Consider the following 22106-nt stretch of genomic DNA (forward strand, 5'->3'; position numbering starts at 1 on the left):
CGAGTGGAACTGACCTATTTCGTGCGTAGAGGCGTCGCAAAAACATGCTGGAGCAGGCAGTTTCATAAATGTAGCGCCACTGAGTACTAGCTTTCATTCAGGTTCTATTTATACTAGTCCAATTACCACCAAATTGTGTGTGGCGTATTAAAACAGCGTCCTACTTATTTACGGGTTCTACTTCCACTAATTCTTCACGGCAAGCGTGTGTTTATTTGAAAATTAAAATTTTACGGTGTTGAAGGTACCTGAATATGGCCACCAGACCTTCTTCGTGAGCCCACGAAACGACGATTTCCTGTGTCTTGTCGATAAATTTCTTATTATTAATGAAACGATCACCGGAATAATTAGGATTAGGTACCTTCCAACGCAGAGAACCAGAGAGATCTTGTGTCAGAAGCAGTGTATTACACTTTCTCAGCGAGTTAAAAGTAATTACAAATGTTTCGTTTCTCACACTTCCGTATACGACTAGTGCTGCACACTAAAAGTGCGTTGTTTTGGTTTGCACGGTTTGCATCAGTAGTTTACTGTTTTCAAGAGGAGATTGTCCTTGTGCGCATCCTTAGTCAAGAAACTTTTAATGTTTCTTCGTGTCCAATTCTCTTCGAGAGAATGACTTACCTCTTCTCTGAGCGGAAGGTGTGAAAAAACTCTGAATATGAGGTTTTAATTCGCTACTTGTCAGAGACGGCAAAGGATCTAGAATTTAAACTGAACGGATTAGACAGTGTCTTGAAAGCAGGTTATGCGATGATCCTTACCAGAAGTAAAACAAGGCTAATGGAATGTTGTCAAATTAAATGAAGTGATGCTGATAGAATTGGATTAGGAAAGGACACACTAAACGTAGCAGACGAGATTTGCTGTTTGAGCAGCAAAGTAACTGACGATGATCGAAGTAGAGAGGATATAAAATGGAGCATGGCAATGGCAAGGAAAGAATTTCTGAAAAAAGAAATTTGTTTATACCGAATATAAATTTGAGTGCTAGAATCCATGCCGCCTTATGAGACAAAATGAGAAGCTACTTGATCAAATAGGCAACTAAACCTACTACATCCAAGCTGCGGAGGTGACGTCTAATCGTAAGGCTTATACCCGTGTGAAAATCACACAACATTTAATTAACTGCACCGAAGAACAAGAAGCGCAACAGTGTAAGTCACACAACACTTAGATAACTGCAACAGAGGAAAAAAATCGCAGCACGAGAAGGAGCTGTGTGACATAAACGAAAGTTGGTAGGTGTGTTTTTACATCTGAAAGACGACGTTTATTGAGATTTAGCACAATTCGCGTAAGAGTGGCACTGCTAGCACCACCATTAGGATGCGAATCAGGTTTGCTTTAAACACATGGATCTGGTGAGTTGACGTTGGTCAAGAATGCCTCTAAAGGGACGAAGGGGCCATTATCAACACCTCACTGACCTTGAACGAGGTCTTATAACAAAGCTACGAGAAGCTGAATGTTCCTTCTGTGATCCTGCAAAATGATTTGGCAGGAATGTAGTCACCCTACATGATAGCTGGCAACGGTGCTCACGAGAATGTAGAGTCGGAAGAAGACCGGGCTCCGAACGGCTAGGAAGTCTTTTCTAGAGGTGTTTGTATGGAGTATAGCCTTGTGCGGAAGTGAAATGTAAGACAAAAAGACAATAGAAACTTTCGACATGTCTTATAGGAGAATCACGAAGATCAAGTGGGTAGAACGAGTAACTAATGAAGAGTTACTGAGTAGAATAGAGGAAAGAAAGAAATTTGTAACACAGCTTGACCAAAAGAAGAAATTGGTTGATAGCACACAACCTGAGGCATTAATATCTCTTCAATATGGTATCAATTTGGAACGTGGCTAGTAAAATATGGATAGGCAGGCCAAGGCTTGAGCACCAATCACATACCTCTTTCATACTGCGCCTGTGTTATGGGTTATGTGTTGCCTCAGTACTCAGCACTTACTTGACCAGAAGAAGGGATCGGTTGGTAGGACATGTTCTGAGGCATCAAGGGATCACCAATTTAGTATTGGAGGGCAGCGTGGAGGGTAAAAAGAAGGAGACCAAGAGATGAATACACTAAGCAGATTCAGAAGGATGTAGGTTGCAGTAGGTACTGGGAGATGAAGAAGGTTGCACAGGATAGAGTAGCATGGACAGCTGCATCAAACCAGTTTCGGGACTGCAGACCACAACAACAACAACAACAGTACTCACGGCTTGTAGGCAATTACTATTATTTAGTTTTCCAATTAATGGTACCGCGGTCGGGCGGCATGGTGGAACCGTTGTTATGAAATTTATGCAAGTAATCCCTCACAGTGTGTGGTTTCTCTTTCCATCTTCACCACATTTTACGTATCTCATGATTCTGATAACATGCGGTGTCCGGTCGTGATGTCGGTTTTTTCGGATTTTTCTAGATCCCATATTTTATTCTTTTGAGACGGAACTTATTCCATGCCAGTAGGGTGAGTATGACCTCAGATGGTTAAGTGATTTCGTTTATAAGAAATACCCTGTTGTCTTTTTAATTTATTTCGTTTCATTTTAGAAATGTTGGCTGCAGAGTTCATTATCTGAAATTTTTTAAATTTGAGGATCCCTCCCACAGTTTTGTAGCACAATATTTTCATTACTTCAGTTTACACCAGATGATGGAATTTTAAGTATTCAGAAATTGGTCGTGGTCGTGTGCGAAAAAAAAAAAGGATTGTTGATTCAGCAACTGTTGCACGGTTTCTCCATAAATAAAAAAAACCTGTAAGCAGGTGCAAACGACTGTAGGTTGCAACAGTTGTGGAGAGGTGAATAACACTGCAGCTGTTCACGCTGCAGTGTTATCACTGAAGACGACGATGACGACGACAACAACAAGAACAGCAACAACAATAACACAACTCTCTATTGTCACTTCCAAAGACCGTCGCATTTTCTAGTGCAGAAGATATTTCTAAAATGTTACTGACATGGTTCTAGGAAATAATCACGTGAGGAAATTTCAATACGAGTGATAATGAAATTAAGCTGATGAAGGCTTAAAATGGCTAGAGTCATTAGTGACCGTCAAAGGAGGAACGAAGATTTTGTTGCTAGTAACACTGAGATTCAGCTTTCAATTCCTGGTGAGCGTCTCAAATTATCAGGGTCCATGCCACCTTATGAGACAAAATGAGAAGCTACGTGATTAAATGGGCAACTAAACCTACTACATCCAAGCTGCGGAAGTGACGTCTAATCGTAACGCTTATACCCGTGTGAAAATCATACAGCATTTAATTTCCATCAGGTTCTTCGCTTGGTGCCTCGTCAATAGAAAGTTTAATTAGAAAACGTAATATCAAGTTTTTTCAGCTCAACAAAACAGGTAACCGCTGAGGTTTTAAAGTGCGAGCACAGCGTCATGCTTCACATTTAACTCAAATTATCTCCTACAGATTTCCGGTTTGGCCGGCCGCGGCGGTCAAGCGGTTCTAGGGGATATAGTCCGGAACCGCGCTGCTGCTACGGTCGCAGGTTCGAATCCTGCCTCGGGCATGGATGTGTGTGATGTCCTTAGGTTAGTTAGGTTTAAGTAGTTCTAACTTCTAGGGGACTGATGACCTCAGTAGTTAAGTCCCATATTGCTCAGAGCCATTTGAACCATTTTTTTCCGGTTTGGTGCAGATGAAAAAACTGATGAAGTTTTGATATAATCTGTTCACCTAAGTCTAAAAATAAATAGTCTTCCTCCACATAGAGAATTCGGAAAGTTTCCATGTATCGATTTAAAAATTTGTTGCCATATACATTTATAATAAAAACATAAGACATCTCTTTTGTAGGACACTTACGAAATACAATTTCGGACAGTACGTTTCATAGAGTTGAAGCAGACGTGAGATTAAGCATGCAGGGCGTGCTAACTCGGCCGTATGCTAGGGAGAAGCGACCGTCTACATACTTCGGTACGAGCCCGGATTTCTCATGTCTTCGCGGCCCTTACGTGACTTCTATGTTGGTGGTAGCGGGATCGTTCTGCAATCTGTCTCAAATGCTGCCTCTCTGAACTTCATCTTCAGGGGTTCCCAATACGGATCATAGTACTTCTTCTTCCTGTGCCTATGTTCGGCATCGACGCTGGGTCGGCATTGTTACTAACGGATTTGTCACGGTTTTAAGTGATGGCCGGATGCTCTTCATGCCACCTCTCCTTTCCCTCCCGGGAAGGAATATGTGTACCCCAACTGTCTGCGTGTAGTGCAATTCGTGTGAAATGCGGAGCATATATCTGAGGCCGGACCTAGTTATCATACCGGTATTCACCTACAAGAATGGAGGAAACTGACTAATAATCAAAACCAGACTGGTCGGCACATCGACCCCCATCGTCAATCCACAGGGTGGATTATCCAGGCGAGTTATTTAAGTTCGATGTCCATTTATGTAGCATTAGGGTGTTGATCGAACCTACTGCTAAAAAATATAGTAACACGCCCCTGTTGAAAATGGTTCAAATGGCTCTAAGCACTATGGGACTTAACATCTGAGGCCATTCTTCCCCTAGACTTATAACTACTTAAACCTAACTAACCTAAGGACATCATACGCATCCATGCCCGAGGCAGGATTCGAACCTGCGACCGTAGTAGCAGCGCGGTTCCGGACTGAAGCTCCTAGAACCGCTCGGCCACGCCTCTGTATTGCTACGATGTCCTCCTTTATGCAGATCTGTTCGGGATCCCAAACACCCTAGCGGTACTCAAGGATCTAATAAAATAAGACATAAAAATATAAAATAACCCTCGATATTCTAAACGTAATTGAATCAAATACAACCCTTAAATAGAAATGCCTCTTTTCACAGGTTATGCAGGTACATGTTTTAAGCGAAATGTCTCACAACTAACAAGTAGGATACCTTGCTCTTTTAGTTTATTTCTAATTTTTATGTTATATTTTTAAGGATCCGAAGATGGCCCTAGCGCAAAAAACTCATTTCGCAACTATGACCGACATATCTGAACAAAAATCCTTTCAGCTGTTAGGCCGCGACATTATAAAACACTAAGGAAGCTACACAACGGACGTTTCGACCGCCTTTGCAGCCGTCCAATTAGAGCAGTTAAATTGGTGCTCTCTAGGTATGATTCTCCCTGTATACAAACCGTCTTATTTCGTGTGACAGGTGACTACCGACGTCATATTCTGCTATGCCGTCGGACAGTTTGAAGTAAAGATGCCTATAGAGGTGTTCCGGCTGGGGCTATTCTAGCGGATGACTGCCAGACAACAACGTATCAGCAGTTTATACCATAAGGATTTTATTCAAATTGACACCGGCCGTCGAAGCCTAAGAACTTATACGTGACTAACATAAATGTTACGTTCTGACTCTTTGACAGCTGCTGTACTCGCCAGAGACCGTACACTGATCAGCCAGATGTTATGACCACCCACTAAATAGCTGGTATGTCCACCTTCGGCACGGATAACAGCGGCAACGTGCCGTGACATGGAAGCAGTAAGGTCATGGTAGGTCTCTGGAGGAAGTTGGCACCACATACCCACACACAAGTCACCTAATTCCCTTAAAATCTGGGGAGGGGGCGATGAGGTCTGACACCAAGTTCAGTCACATCCTAGATCTGTTCAATTGAGTTCAGATCTGGCGAGTTGGGGAACCAGCACATCAATTGGGACCACTGTGTTCCTCGAACACTCCCGGTCTAGTGTCATGGCGCATCTTGTTGATGAAAAATACCACTGCCGTCGGGAAACATGATCGTCATGAAGGGTGCACGTGGTCTGTAACCAGTGTACGATACTCCTTAGCTGTCATGGTGCCTTGCACGAGCTCCGCTGCACCCATGGATGCCCATTTGTATGTGCATAATGGGGCCGCCGCCAGCTTGTTTCTGTCCCACAGTAAAAGGTGTCAAGGAGCTGTTTCTCTGGAAGACGACGAGTTTGTGCCCTTCCATTAGCATGATGAAGAAGGTATCGGGATTTGTCAGACCATGCAATGCTCTGCCACTGCGCCAACGTTTAGTGCCCCTGGTCATGTGCTCATTTCAGTATTAACTGCCGCCGTCGTGATGTTAACATTGGCACATGCGTGGGTCGTCGGCTTCGGAGGCCCAACGTTAGGAGTGTTAGTTGCACTGTGTTTTCACACACTCTTGCGTTCTGCCCAGCGTTAAAGTCTGTTGTTAGTTTTTCCACAGTTCGCCGTCTGGCCTGTTTTTACCAGTCTGCCCAGCCTACGACGTCCGACTCTGTAATTGGGGGGTGGCCACCCAACCCCACGACGTCTGGATGTCGTCATATGTTTAAGAAACTCACCACAGCACTCCTCGAACACTCGACAAGTTGTGCAGTTTCCAAAATTCTCGTGACGAGCCTCTGGACCATCACAATCTGCCCTCGGTGAAACTCAGACATATCGCACGCATTCCCCGTTCTACGCATGGTCAGCACTGATACTGCATGCACCGTGCGTGAGTCTGACTAGCAGTCATTCCTCGCTAGGTGACGCTGCTGTCGCCTGGACGGATTTATATCGACAGCGGATCGGTGGTCATAATATTCTGGCTGATCAGTGTATGTCTGCCCTTATAAAACTTCACAGATATGTTCTGACCCAGTGCAGTAAAAACTGGTTGATCAATGGAAACATATCACCTCGTCGTCAGAATGAAGTTTCTTGTTACAACAGGTCTATAGACGTGTTCGGGTGCGTCGTCTCCAGGCAGACAGCTGCTCGAAACATGCAGCACGCCACGAACGCACGCCGGTGGATGCCATATTATGCTCTTTGCAATATTTACTTGGGCTTCCATGGGATTTGTAGTGCTAATCAAAGGCACCATGACAGCTGTAACTACGTGAACATTATTGCTGACCGGGCCTTCCGCAACTATAAATAGGATGCCAACTAAGAGCTCACCAACTAGCGGTCTCTAATTTACGGGAATTGCGTGGCATCTGGTGCCACATATCTCCGGCAACATACCAAGGACTTGCCGAATCCAAGCCACAAACAATCGCTGGTGTATGACGTTTCGAAGGAGGACCAACATACCTTTAACAATGTGATCATAATGTTTTGTGAGATCAGTGAAGGTTGCTACCACTGTGGAGGTTAATCATTTTATTAAGTGTAAATCAAAAGGTACTTGTAATTTCCAATGCTGTTGCTTATCGTAAATGTTAATAATGCACAGATGCACAGTTTGTACTTATGACAGTTCAATAATTACGAAACTACTTTCAGATAAGTACCTGAGGGATCCGTCGATATGTCTGGGAATGCGGACTGGAAGTCAGCCTCCACGATCTACGACTTCACGGCGAGAGACATCAAGGGCGAGGAGGTGTCTCTGGAGAAGTACCGAGGACACGTCTGCATCATCGTCAATGTCGCCTCCAAGTGCGGCCTCACTGCCACCAACTACAAAGTATGTCACATTCTGCCCAGTTAAGCGCGGTTGGTTGCTGGCTCTGATTTTGATATTTCGGTGGATCATTAAATCGTGCCACAGGATTACTGATTCCAGTGCCAAATTTTTCTTGCCATTGAATTCAACTACAGACATTTTTAGATGTTGATGTTATCACCAACACAAGTTCATCAGATGCCATCATTCTGAGATTGTTTCAAGTAAAAGTTGTAGGTACGTGTGTGTGTGTTTGTGTGCTTGAGCGTGTGTGTGTGTGTGTGTGTGTGTGTGTGTGTGAGAGAGAGAGAGAGAGAGAGAGAGAGAGAGAGAGAGAGAGAGAGAGAGAGAGAGAGATGGAGAGAGAGAGAGAGAGAGAGAGGGAGGGAGAGAGAGATCGAAAGTGGGTGGCAGTGGTAGAAAATACGAGGGGTTTAAACAATAATAACAGACCAATTTTATAATTAACAGAGATATTTGTGGATGAATTAGGTGGTACTGGCCACTGGTACAATTTTGTTTAATAACATTCACAAGACACTGAAGACAGTTTGATATTTACCTTTTATTTATTTTATATTCTTTTTATTGCACCAATTCACTGGTGTGCGGACCTGAACAGCAATTTCTCCATCATGTATTATTGCTGCATTACAGTCGCTCCTGCAGATGGCGTATTAAAGCTTCTATACGTATGATTACGTCTAATGAAGAATAAAAGCCGAATACATTTGATGTAATTTGATGGCGTACTAGAACTGAACAATGTGTTCATCGTGTCCTTCTTCTGACAGAGGGAGACAAAGGAAAGAAGGCACAGATGATATCATCTGTAGTCTCTGTAATCTTAGACTGAAGTTACTCATTGATATTATCCTTAATATTTAGTGAAAAATTAGCGATCTAATTTGTAGTTAGAATGGAAGCTAAAAATAACGAAAGATTACGCGACTCGTATTGTAGAACTTTAGAATAGCTCGTTAAGTATTTCAGTATAACATTTTGTGCCTTTCTCAAAAAAAGTATGAATGTACTTAGAGGCGTATAATGGCAACAATATCTAAGAATACTTCTGAAACAATGGTTGATATGCACCTCAGTACTTCAATAGGTGATCCTAATATTCTGTCATCAAAACAACCCGACTGATGACGTGGCGAGAGTTCGGAACTCGCGCCGTCAGCGATAGCGAGGCTCGAACTACATGGAAACAAAGGGATAACTTTGTGCAGTATTAGGATTCATTCAAACGTAGATGACAAGTGAAACAGTACTATTCTGTATGAAAGCTCAATTTCAGGTCGACAATAAACAAGTCAACAATGACATGCATATTGGCTGTATTGGTTTTCCACAACAGTGCCATATTTAATACTTAATATAAGCAAATCCCAACAGATCACGATGTTTGTATGACACTGTCTATATTAGTTTATTATGCTGCGTTTAGAGCACCCGGGGCTCATCGTTAGGGAAAAAATCTTTTAAAAACTACTAAAGACTACTTACATTAACAAATAACCACAAACTAAATTCATCGGGTCTACTGCACTCTCCCAAACCAACGTAACTCTGTACATCCCACGGTTATTTGCAAGCCAATAATTGTAGTAAATACAGTTCAGTCACGATCCCTTTTAAATGTTCTACTTTCCAACACAGTTCATCACAGTAGGATCGCATGATGTTCTCTGCCTGTTCAATATGTAGGTGCGATCAGGAATTCTTGATATATCTTGCTTTCACTGTTTCTCGATCAGGTTTCCTCTTCAGACCAGTTCAAAAACTCCCCTTAAATGTCATAGCATTCTTTAGTTCTAACTGCCCAGTTTCGTGGATCGCCACTAAGCTTCACTTCTACTACCAACACTTTCTCTCTTTCAGGTAATTCTACAGAAAATAACACTTTGCATGCTTTCATAAAATTTACAAAATGTATGTTACCTTTTCTTCAGTCACTTGATTGTGGTATGGCCTTCCTAATGGCAAAACAGTGGATTTCAATGCGTTTATAAGTTACTGATTTTAATTCCTTGACTCCCATGGTTTTAATTTCCGTGGTTTGTTGACCTATCTGTGTCTCTAAAGCTTTGCTTTCGCCTTGGACGTTGCCTTTCAGTGCCGAAGCAGTACTGACAAATTTGTCATCGTTGCATTTTCGAAGTCTTTTGAACCTCGCTTTAGTGTCAGTTTAAAAGTATCAATCTGATCATTTAACGTAATCACAGACTGCTCAGTTTTGTTCGGCCTTCGTTAGTTACAGGGTGTTGTTTGGCATTTACAATTTCGGTTGACATGTTGACAGAATGCTTCGTGATCCAACGAAAGCGACTCAAGTTCATCTTTGACTTTATTATGTCCCTTTAAATTAGCCTGTTCTTTCGTGAATTTCTTCTATGCTGTCTTTCATTGTCTTTTCCATGTTACTCATCAGCGAATCGATTTTGTCGCCCAATTATCTATTCAGTGAACATTATATTGAATCGATTTTTTCACTTATCGAATTATTTCGTTGAGTGGCCTGTGCTATCAATGCCTGCATCTTGTTCATGAACGCACTTAACGACAACTTGAATTCATTTCTGAATCAATTTTTACCTCAGCTCTGTCAGAAGGGTAATTGTTCCTTCAGAATCTTACTGTTGGGAATATGTCACTTACTGTTATGTAACCTACATTTCCCTTACCTAATAGACAACCTTCTTCACTGGTAATGTTTGCATTCTCATCTGCCAAGTCAACGTTTGGCCCCTTATGTGATAGCGACCATTCAGCAGTCATTATTTTCATCATCCAAAATAAACCCAAAATTTTTTGCTTGATTCGTGACACTAATATGTATTTAATGTCCCATTACCCACAGTTGGTATGTGCGATGCCATCTCTTTTGCTTTTTACTTGTGCTATCTAATCCCAGTTAGAAATGACAAGGACGCGGCCGTGATGCATCGGATAGAAGCGACAGCACTCGCGTGTATCAATTACTTAAAATTCCATAATGTAATACGTATCTTAAGCCAATACATTGTATTCAAGTTACTACAGTTATGAAATTTATATCGAAAAACAATGGGATGGGGAGAGGGATAGGAGAAACAAGTCACTACTTGCACTATAACCTTCACTTCAATGACGAAGTTGTTTGGGGTGGGTTGAATACCATATGGAGGAGACACTGCTTTTGATAATGCTATCCACTGCTAGACACACACCATATCAGCTTACACATCACGCACCACAAAATAGAAATAACGCAAAATGAAACACAGTAAGTTTACCTATTGCTTCAATAATATACACTTTACAAAAGGTACAGTGTATTTTGTGATGGCTGGTTATTAGTTCAATAGAGTAAACAACATTTGGAGTGATAAATAATGTATTTAATTTTAGCATTGTCCATATACAGGGTGGAGAAAAATTGTGTCACGAAATTTTAACCCTGGATAGCTGATGCCTGTAGGAACCAAAATTACTAATGTTGTGTTGGTCGACAAGGCTCAATTTTTACGGAAACTTGGCGCTACGTGCTCCGATTGGCCGTGGGGTTGCCCTGTTGCCGTTCCTCGGTTGACGGGCAGCGCTATGGTTGTCGGTTGATACACAAAAACGTCCTTCGCCACGTCTCTTCCACAAAGTTACACGCACACCTGTCGACTAGGTCTTGTTTGCTGTTTGTCTCCACCTCACGTCAGAGGTATTCGCACTTAATCTTCGCTTCGGAGCGTACACACGTCACCTGCGATGTAGCCATACAGTAAGCGTGGCGGCACAGTATTCGTTTGAAGAACGACGAGATATGGTTTTCGTTTACGGACTAGTCGACGGTAATGCGCCTGACGCTCGACCGTTGTATGAGGAACGATACCCAGCAAGATGCCACCCACACCCGCAAACGTTTACAGCAATTCACCGGCGACTTGGCGAAACAGGCTCGTTAGCGGGATATCGTGGCGATGCTGCAAGACCTCGAACACGGCGGGATGCTGCATTTGAACAGACTGTTCTCGAGCGATTCGGGGAAGCACCTGCGACAAGTAGTGGAGCGGTAGGACACGACATGGCGGCCACTCATCGGTTAGTGTGGAAGGTTTAGAGGGATGTCTGCCACCGTCCATTTAGTTTCCACCCTGTCCGAGACCTAAATCCTGTGGCGGACTATGCACACAAGCTAAGTTTTTGCCGGTGGTTTCTGCGACGTGTTCCACGAGATTCCGAATTTCCCGCCACAGTGTTGTTTACCGACGAGTGCACTTACCATCGGGATGGACCTTACAACACTCTAAACGTTCATTACTGGGCAAGGGGAAATCCTCACGTCACGTACGTCCACGGACACCAGGAACGACTTTCGCTCAACATTTTGTCAAGTATTGTGGGCGACCATCTGATTGCGCCGGTCCGTCTACCTTCTCGCCTTACTGGGGCAAATCAACTTCACTTCCTGCAAAAAAAACTCTACCGGGCCTGCTGGACATACAGCCGCGCATGTGGTTGCAGCATCATAGGGCGCCCGCACGTAACAGTCGTGATATTTAAATGAACTTTTCGACGGCCAGGTAACTGGCAGAGGTGCTCGTAGAATATGGCCCCCGCTATCACCAGACCTCACGCCACTGGAATTTTTCTCGTGAGGATTCTTCACGGTTCTAATTCACCCACTAGGACGCGATCCACCTAGAAACTAAGAGGAATTAGTGAATCGCATTAAGAGCTCGGCAAAACACCGTTCGACGTTACCTGCTTTAAGTAAACAATGTCCCAGCTACAAAAAAACTTTTTTTTAGGGCCGACACAATTTGTAAAAGACTTTCTGTACGCGAACTAACAGCTTTTGACGGATTTCTTCCTAGTTCGTCTTATCATGAGACTACAATGGATGTGTCGTGAGCCCGGCGGATTCGCCCCCAGGCCCCCCAGAGTGGAAGGCTGAAGCGTGCGGGCCGCCTTGGATACATCGCGATCTCCGGCAGCAAAGCATGCAGGTCGTGCACTGTCCAGAGCATCCGGCCACAGGGCAATCCCGCGGCCAATCGGAGCTCGTGGCGCCAAGTTTCCATAATTTCAAAATTGTGCGTTGTCGACCTATACAACATTAGTACTTTGGACTTCTACTGGCATCAGGTATCCAGGGTTAAAATTTCGTGACATAATTTTCTCCGCTCTGTATATATTGTACAAAGCAGAAGTGAAATAATATGATTAACTGAAATGTAAGATCTGAGCACTAGATGGCTTAACTTCAGCTCTTGTACGTATCAAGTATATCTTGGCTATAATTAGCTTCCTTACTGTGTATACTTAGAGTATTTACTAATGTGCACAGTGACCTGTAATAGTAGGAGCTACTATATTATTCAACTGCACGTTGTACACACATTGACAGCCAGCTGATTTTGGACGTATTTGATCAACGCCTGTTATCTGACATTGAATATTACAATTTTCCTTCTGCCGGCGGAGGCATGCAGGTCTTGTGAAATGCGAACAGATTCTAGAAAATAGAACAGATAGAGGAGCGGGTTTCATTCACAGGTTGGAGAATAAGAATATGGAACGGCAGTTACACTTTTTATGTAAATGATTATTGATAGCAGTCCACGTGTGAGGGAGAGTTTGGCTTTACGAATCAAAAGTACTTAATTGTGCGTAGTACCATCGAGTGAACGCTTCCACCGACCAGAACTACACTAGGTACAAAAACACTCGAGTCCAATTATCTCGATATCATGTAGTCTCACGCCTTTACAGTCATTGCTACTTATATCATCCGCCTGTTGCAACAGCTTCAACTCGTATTACTGTCCAATAGGTCTGATTCCAGACAAGTCATTGCTTTCGTGGCGCTGTTAAACATTAACCATACAAAGCCAACCTATGATACCCATTACAGCATTGTGAAAGCTGGCTATCAAATAATTGTAGGACAACTTGGCTACCGTTACACGTAGCGATGGCGTAATTCTGCAGCACTTTTGCCTGTACCAAGCTAGAGTTTTCCGGTGACTGTTTATTAGAGCTTCCCTCCACAAGCTATATCCGTGACTGCTCACCACCGACTCTCAAAGACGAGCTAGCGAGACATGACTTGCCTTTAGGGACTCTTGTAACTGTTGCACATCTTTGGTCTACATACTGTCCCCAACCAGGTATAAGTGTAGCTCTCTCTCTATCTAATATACACTGAAGAGTCAAAGAAACTGGAACACCTGCCTAACATTGTGTAGGCCACAGCGAGCACGCAGAGGTGCCGCAACACAACGTGGCATGGACTCGACAAATGTCTGACGCAATGTTGGAGGGAATTGACACCAAGAATCCTGCACCACAGTCCATAAATCCGTAAGAGTACGAGGGGTTGGAGATGTCTTCTGAACATCACGTTGCAAGGCATCCCAGATATGCTAACTAATGTTCATGTCTGGGGAGTCTGCTGAGCAGCGGAAATGTTTAAACTCAGAAGTATGTTCCTGAAGCTACTCTGTAGAAATTCTGGACGTGTGGTATGTCGCATTGTGCTGTTCGAATTGTCGAAACTCACAATGGACATGAATGAAAACAAGTGATCAAGCAGCATGCTTACGTACGTGTGACCTGTCTGAGTCGTATCTAGACGTATCAGGGGTCCCATATCACTCCAACTGCACAAGCCCCACACCATTACAGAGCCTCCACCAGATTCAACAGTCCCCCGCTGACATGCAGGGTCCACGGATTCATGAGGTTGTCTTCATACCTCTACTCGTGCAGCCACTGTATACAATTTGAAGCGAGACTCTTCCGGCCAGGCAACATGTTTACAACCACCAACAGTCCGTTGTCGGTGTCGACGGACCCAGGCGAGGCATAAAGCTTAGTGCCATGCAGTCATGATGGGGTATACGAGTGAGCCTTCAGCTCCAAAAGCTCATATCGATGATGTCTCGTTGAACGGTTCGCAATCTGACACTTACTGATGGCCCAGCATTGACATCTGCAGCAATTTGCGGAAGGGTTGCATTTCTGTCATGTTGATCGATTCTCTCCAGTCATCGTTAGTCCCGTTCTTGTAGGATCTTTTTCCGGTCGCAGTGATGTCGGAGATTTGATGCGTTACCGAATTCCTCATATTCACGGTACTCTCGTGAAATGGTCGTACGGGAACATCTCCTTTTCGTCGTTACCTAGGAGATGCTGTATCCCATTGTTCATGCGCCGACTACAACACCATGCGCCAGTAACCATTCTAACAACTGCGGCAGACACTTGTCTTATATAACTATTGCCGACCGCAGCGCCGTATTCTTTCTGTTTACATATCTCTGTATTCGAATACGCATGCCTATACCAGTTTCTTTGGCGCTTCAGTGAACATTAAGTAACATTTGTTTGTTTCCACGACACATACTACTATTTAAGTACTAAATCCTCCCGCAGTTAATAAACATGATTTTAAGTATGAAGGTCAATATCAAATAATATTAATTTCACCATTTACACACAGAATAGAAATTGCAATTAAATAATTACAGTAATCGCCTTCAGATGGCAACAGCTCAGAAGGGCTCACCCCTCAGGTGTTTCCCGGCTCAGTTAGTCTGTCCCTAGATGCTGTGAACATGCTCGACTCTGAAACTGACACTTAGTTTCTGTCTTGTGATAAACTAACTCGCTGATTATGAATGTAAAGAACAAAAAAAGGGATATTATGAAGAAGATAAGTGAGTCGTTACAAGTTGCATTTTGAATTTAATAAAATCCTGAAAGGAGGAAGTGAAAACAAAGCTTTCGATTATCTCGAGCGGGTTCGATGAGCGAAAATTACATTAAGTATGGCTGCCTTTTTGGTCAGTACTGATATACTGTTCTTAACCGAAGTAGTGACATTCTAATACAAATTCCTATTGCTGGACTAGCAGAAGGATTTGAATCATTGGCCTCCAGAACAAAAGTGCAGCACTATGATCACCATATACGGTCTGAGTAGCGTCGTATAGCTTTTTCTGTAGTGCTCTCTCTCTCTCTCTCTCTCTCTCTCTCTCTCTCTCTCTCTCTCTCTCTCTTGTATGCCATTCTGCAATGCACGGTGTGTGTTACCATACTTCGATACACACAATCTGTTAGTATATTTGAAACAACAAGACCAATTTATTTGTCAAATGGTCCTTTGACTAGATGTAGCATCCATTCACAGGCACGTCACCGTTTGTGGAAGTGGCAACGGTTTGAAGAAAACCCACAAACAGTGTCAACCTTCGAGGAGACCATGGACTGTCAATAAGGGGATTATAGAGCCGAAGTACGAACATGGGTGGAACTGATCCTTCAGCATATTGGTGTTAGATGTATATAAAATGGACCGAACAGGAGCACTGAAGGCTTTAGTTTTTCTTGCCACATGGATGCCCATGCGCCGGAGTTGCTCATGTCCCCATCTCTAGTCCATATCAGTCGACGCAAAGTGAGAAATTCCACTTTATCACAAGGAGCGAAGCGGAAGGTGTAAGGTATACTTCACACATTTTGTGTTTGCGGTATTAACCAGCAAAGCAAACTGACGACCTGAACTGAGCGGCAGGACCGCATTGTTTGCACCTAAGAAACAGGGAAGTGAAGGAGCATCACCATACGCTCCCTCACACAAGTGGAACACTGCTACGCGCTACACGGTCTTATACCAGTGACCTGTCCAAGCACAAATTAAACAGGGGTCCCCACATTTGTTGGACAGTATCCCTCATACAATTTCATCCCGAAAATATTTGTTCACAGGGTAACCTCCGCGAATCCACGTTTCGACTGAACAAACCACCGGCCGCTCACTTTTGTTGATTCATTTTTTCACGAAAGTTGAATGTTGACTCGTTATTTCTGACACCTCTTAAAACCAAATTCTGAAGACAGAACAATTTTTCTCAACTTCCTTGGTAACTGTAGTATCGATGACATCTCCTTCGACAGCCCTGGTGCGTCACAAACCGCTCACAGATGCGTGAGAGACGGCACTTTACATCTCCCGTCAGTACGCCGCTCTTTCATCGCTCGCTGTTGTCCTTTGGTTGGCGCCTCGTATGCACGTCATCAGAGGACGCCAGATTCATATGACGCCGCTGCTTGCAACTCTGACTGGAAGGCTCGTCTTTTAAAGCCCCTTTTACACGATCGACTTTCTGGTCTAAGTCGACTTCTCGAGAAAGTGACTCTGCTGCAGGGTAATTCACACGCAGGCACAAAAGGCGGACGCACTGCGAGGAGCTGATACTGAGCAGGAAATCGCTCGTGTAAAACGACTTTTTAAGCAGCCAAACTCAGAATTTCGCTCCCAGATCGAGTGTATCTGTAGACTTTTCAAAATTACTACGGAAGACCCCAGTGAGGGCGATTATATCGACGTAGCACGACGCTACTAAATATTAATATTCGTCGCTAAACTTGACCTCCTGTTCTATGCAATACGAACTGTAAAGTTTCCTTGCTAATCTAGACGCCAGTTTCAATATGAGAAATAGTATCAAATTGATATGAAATTCTGAAGTGACAAAGTGAGTAAATAATACTGTGTACGAATAAAGTACTTATAATACAACGGCTGATGCCAGTATCAGAGACAATAATAGTAATAATAATAATAACGATGACAATAATAATAATAATAGTAGTAGTAATAATGGCTGATTTAAAAAGAATTTTATTGGTATGCAAGACAGATGTTTTCTGCTGTGGTGAGTGCTGGGGAAGAGAAATTAAGGAGACTACAGCACCTAAGTATACTGGGAAATGAGGAATCTCTGGCTGCAAAGAAGAATGTACAAAGGTAATGAGTGCGCACAGGGACAATGTTAATCATTATTGTTACTTTAGTACATACGTCATTAACTGTCTTCTGAAGTTATGTAACTTAATGCGGGAGGTATTCCAGAGTCTGTTCCTGTTACTCAGAAGGACTTCACGAATATGACAGAACGATGGAGTCGTACAGAAATATCGAGGAGACATGTGACGGACAGTGTACGTTGATAAGACAGTAGGGAAGACAGAGGTTAGGAAAGTCTCTACACCAGTCTGCACGCAGCCAGGATAGCTGTGTATATGATGCCGGTATATGATCAAAGAGTCGAACACCTCAGATGTAAGGAACACAGGAAATTATACGCAGCTCCAGGCGGCGTGACCTCTCCTGAGAAAGGCCTTGAGGATAACATCGCTGTGTGGTATGACCAATTCTAGAATACTGCTCAAGTGGTTGGAATCCTCAGCACATGGATTGAAGAAAGACGACGATGCAATTCAGAGAAGGACTGCTCATTCTGTTGCCGGTAGATTCGATAAGAGCGTGAGTATTACTGATACGCTTCCTGAACTGAAGTGGGAATTCCTGGAGGGAAGACGACTTACTTTTCACGGAACACTACTGAGAATATACAGAGAATCGGCGTCTGAAGCCGACTGCAGAACGATTCTTCCGCCTCCCACGTGCATTCGCGTAAGATAAGACAAATTAGGGTTCATATTGAGGCACATTAAGTCGTTTATCTCTCTCTCTATTTGCGAGTGGAAGATGTTGGGAAATGACTAGTAGCGGTGTAACGTATCCTCCGCCATCCTCCATACAGTGGCTTGCGGAGTAATGTATGTCGATGTAGATAACACTAGACGCAGACAGATGGGGTGCACAAATTTCGTGCTTGGAGGTACGCCGTGGCAACTGGAAGGGGATCCGGCTTCCCTCTGCCTCTAACAGATACACATGCAGATTAACATGCAGACTTCATGGAGGTACGGGATAAGACCAGGAAAAAGAAAAACACATTTATCCATAACTCAAGCGCATGCTTTATTCCTTATGCTTCCTTTTTTTCTTCTTATGCTTTGGGTACATACTTGAATCTTACGCCTCTCGGCATGGTGTCCCTCATACAATCATCTTACATTGTTCCGTCTCCAGAATGAGATTTTCACTCTGCAGCGGAGTGTGCGCTGATATGAAACTTCCTGGCAGATTAAAACTGTGTGCCGGACCGAGACTCGAACTCGGGACATTTGTCTTTTGCGTGCAAGTGCTCTACCAAATGAGCTACCCAAGCACGACTCACATCCCCTCTTCACAGCTTTACTTCTGCCAGTACCTCGTATCCCACCTTCCAAACATTACAGAAGTAAAACTGTGAAGACGGAGCGTCTGCAACCACATCCGTATCTGTAACAGCACCGGAAAAACAAGCAATTAACGAAGATATCATTCATTTGCGATTCCAATGGCGGAAAGTAACGTACGTGACAATGGAAAGCCAGGTCGCGAAGAGTACAGTGCAATGCATTCAGCTACACGTTCACAACCTATGGAAGGAAGTTATTGCGTACCACTCCAATGATACTACGCAAGGGTAGGCGAAAGTTACAGTGGACAATATCCAATGGATCTATCACAACCGGAAAGAACGACGGGAGAAATAATCAGAAACAAAAGTGGCGAAGAATCGCGAATTTCATATGGAACTATGACGAAGTACGACAACGATCATTTCCTCACAGTCAGAAAATTTCAACACTTTCGAGAAGGAAACTCATTACATCCACGAACTTTTATTGATCAATTCCGAGTAGGATTACCAGAACAATGGACGCTAGCACACAAATTAGACTTTATATGTGCACACATGTCAGGAACAGTCGCAAAAACCATTCAGAATGTTGCAGCGACATGCTGATTGTACGAGGATTTTGGAGAGACGTTTCTCTCACGATATTGGTCTAGCGAAGCACAGAACAGAGTGAAGTACGGATTATTACAGAATCCATATTTTGAAAATCCAGGAGAGAAGAGTCCCATGAAATTTTTCGAATTAATCGCAAAGAAAAATCAATGCTTAGATGTACCATACAGTGACGGAGAGTTGATTAAATTATGCGCGATGAAGCTACCATTGAAATACCAGCAATCATTAGTAGGTCGCGGAGGCAATGACGTCGAACACATTTAAAACTATTATAAGGGAACTAGAGTTCATATTTTCGGAAGATGACGCAAGAAAAAGACGAAGCGCACGTGAAAACGAAAGCAAAAAGCAGTGGAATCCACAAGACACAGTACGAAGAAACAATAATTACGAACCATGTGATAACTTCGCACCAAGAAAGGACAATAGATTTCAGTAAAGAACCGGTTATGGATTTAGAAGAGAATATGGCAATAACTGTAATTCACCCAGGAACGGAAACAACTATTACAGAGGGAATAACGACAACCGGAACGGGTACTGGAGAACCAATAGACCGACAAATTATCAACAAAGAAACTACTATCAACAAGCTGAACAAGAAAAGAGAATACAAATAGAAGAGGTGGAGGTAAGACCACCAAACCTCGATAAGCATTCGAATTGACAGCTAAGCGCCCAGGCCAAAGAGAATGACGCAACGACCCAGGACAATTGCAGCACCTTGAACAGAGAAGTAAAAATCTTATCACGAGAAGAGAAGAAGGAAGAAACAAATCCGCAGGGACCAGATGAAAACGAAGACAAGAAAATAACAATATCGTGTTGGGACGAAATTAATTGGGAGAATACTGACGAGGAAGATGAATTACCAGAGGCATGCACAACGAATGTAGGAGGAAAGGACGAAGTAAAGAATGTAGCAGAGGTATTTGAGATGAGGATAATGCGCAGTCGAGAGAAGTTGAAAATAAGTTACGAGTGGTCACACAACCCAACGTATTTAATGAAGGAAGTTATGAAGCGATAATTAGAGCATTTAGATGCAATTATGTGGAAGTAGCGACGAAGAGGGGGAAGATAGACGAGGATGAGGAAAAAGTAGAGGATGTTGAAGAAAGCGTAAATGAAGGAAGAAATAGAGAAGAGGAAATAAAAGAGAGAGAAGTAGCAGTCAAAGCTTATCCTACAGAAAGTTCGAATTCACAAGGGAAATTCCTAAAAAGGCTCATGTATGATTCAGTGGAGGATTCGTTGATGCAAGAAGAAGAAGAACAGAACCAACCCTTTCAAATTCAACCAATTGTGAAGGCCATGGTAAAGCATATCCCAGTCAGTATTGTAATTGATAGCGGAAGTGAACTGACTGCGATCTCAGAAAATTTATTCATGTAGTGTATTGCCAATGAGGAATTGCCAGTTCTGAAAACACGTAAGATTAAAGTAAGAGGTCCTATTAGAAACAATGCAGCGCAAGTTACGAGACAAACAAGGTTAACTCTTTCTTGTCAAGGTCAAAAGATCGAAGCCAACTTCGTGATTATACCTAAACTAACTGTAGATTTGATTACAGGTGCAGATTTTTTAAATGAGAGACGAGATATGGGGAAAGGTAGCGTAACATTCGCGAATGTCACACTTCTCTTTGAGCAAAAGCTAAAATTAGAAGAAATACCAGTTATAAACAAACAATTAAGAATTACACGAGATAAAGAGGATGAAGAATTAGAATGGTATGCACAAAAGAAGGAATCGCCTCAACTCATGTTAGAAGTCCATAAAGAAATCGACGAAAAATTGCAAGAAGTTCAAGGTATTTCAGAACACATTAAAAGAGAATTAGACGGTATTTTACGACATAAAGCAGAGGTATTTTTACCTAAGACTGGCAGTATTAAGCACTTTCAGTACAAGTTTGAAGTAAAACAGCACAAACAATTTAGAGTGCCACCCTATACAATCCCCTTAAGCTATAGGAATAAAGTATTCCGGGAGATATCTAAAATGTTAGATGACGATATTATTGAACCAGCTACCTCCACATATAACAGCCCGCTCCATATTGTACAAAAACAAGATGGGAGCATCAGGTTAGTGCTTGATTCCAGACAGATCAACACAATCATAATCACTGAGACAGATCGCCTAGAAAAATTAGAGGAATTGATACAAAACTTCCACGGTGCTAAGATATTGTCATCAATTGATTTACAGAGTAGTTTCTGGCAAATAGAACTGGCCCCAGAATGTAGAAAATTTACAGCATTTATCGTATTCGGTAGATGTTACCAGTTTAAACGATTGCCATTTGGTTTAAACATATCATTAGCAGCGTTTATTAGGGGATTTAATACTATACTCAGTCCTGAAATTTTACAAAAACTTACTTGTTATGTTTATGATGTGATTGTAACAGAACCCTCTTGGGAACATCAGAACGACACTTTAAATCAGTTTTTACAGATCATGAAAGAGCATGGGGGCACAGAAAATATAACAAAATCAAAATTTGGAAGGCGAGAGGTCAAATTTCTCGGACACATAATTTCCGAGATAGGGGTAATGCCCGACCTAGAAAAACTGCAATCAAAGAATGCTGTAATCCATATAATAAGAAAACTCTCAGAGCAATTAAAAGAACATTCTCAGTAGGCCAGAAAGTATTTGTAAAAACACACCATCTCTCCAGCAAACAGAAACACAAAATACATAAGTTTTACACAGCTTACAAAGGACCTGTCATAATTAATAGGAATTGCTCATGATAATGCTGTGGAACTAATGAACCAAAAACAGGCAAAACCTTAGGACTTCACCATGTGAGCCATATCAAAAAGTTTGAAGATTAATTTTATTACTGGTAAATGATGAGCACAATATTTCAAGATTATGTTGCAGATAAGATCGTCAGGGGAAAGAAGAATGAAGAGAGAGGAAGGTGGGAAAAAGAAAGTAGTTTCAATAAAAACAAAAACAAAAATAACATCA

At 42.6% G+C, this 22106-nt stretch overlaps 1 protein-coding gene across 1 annotated transcript in view; it reads left to right on the forward strand.

Moving 5' to 3' along the window:
- Positions 1 to 22106, forward strand: part of LOC126352417 (phospholipid hydroperoxide glutathione peroxidase-like) — a 43792-nt gene that overhangs the window by 162 nt on the left and 21524 nt on the right. The window contains exon 2 of the mRNA XM_050002686.1: positions 7260 to 7443. Coding sequence (XP_049858643.1) covers positions 7285 to 7443 — 159 coding nt within the window. The 5' untranslated portion in view covers positions 7260 to 7284. The remainder of the gene's footprint in view (positions 1 to 7259; positions 7444 to 22106) is intronic.

This window comes from Schistocerca gregaria, chromosome 1 (assembly GCF_023897955.1).
Source record: "Schistocerca gregaria isolate iqSchGreg1 chromosome 1, iqSchGreg1.2, whole genome shotgun sequence".
Taxonomy (NCBI): domain Eukaryota; kingdom Metazoa; phylum Arthropoda; class Insecta; order Orthoptera; family Acrididae; genus Schistocerca; species Schistocerca gregaria.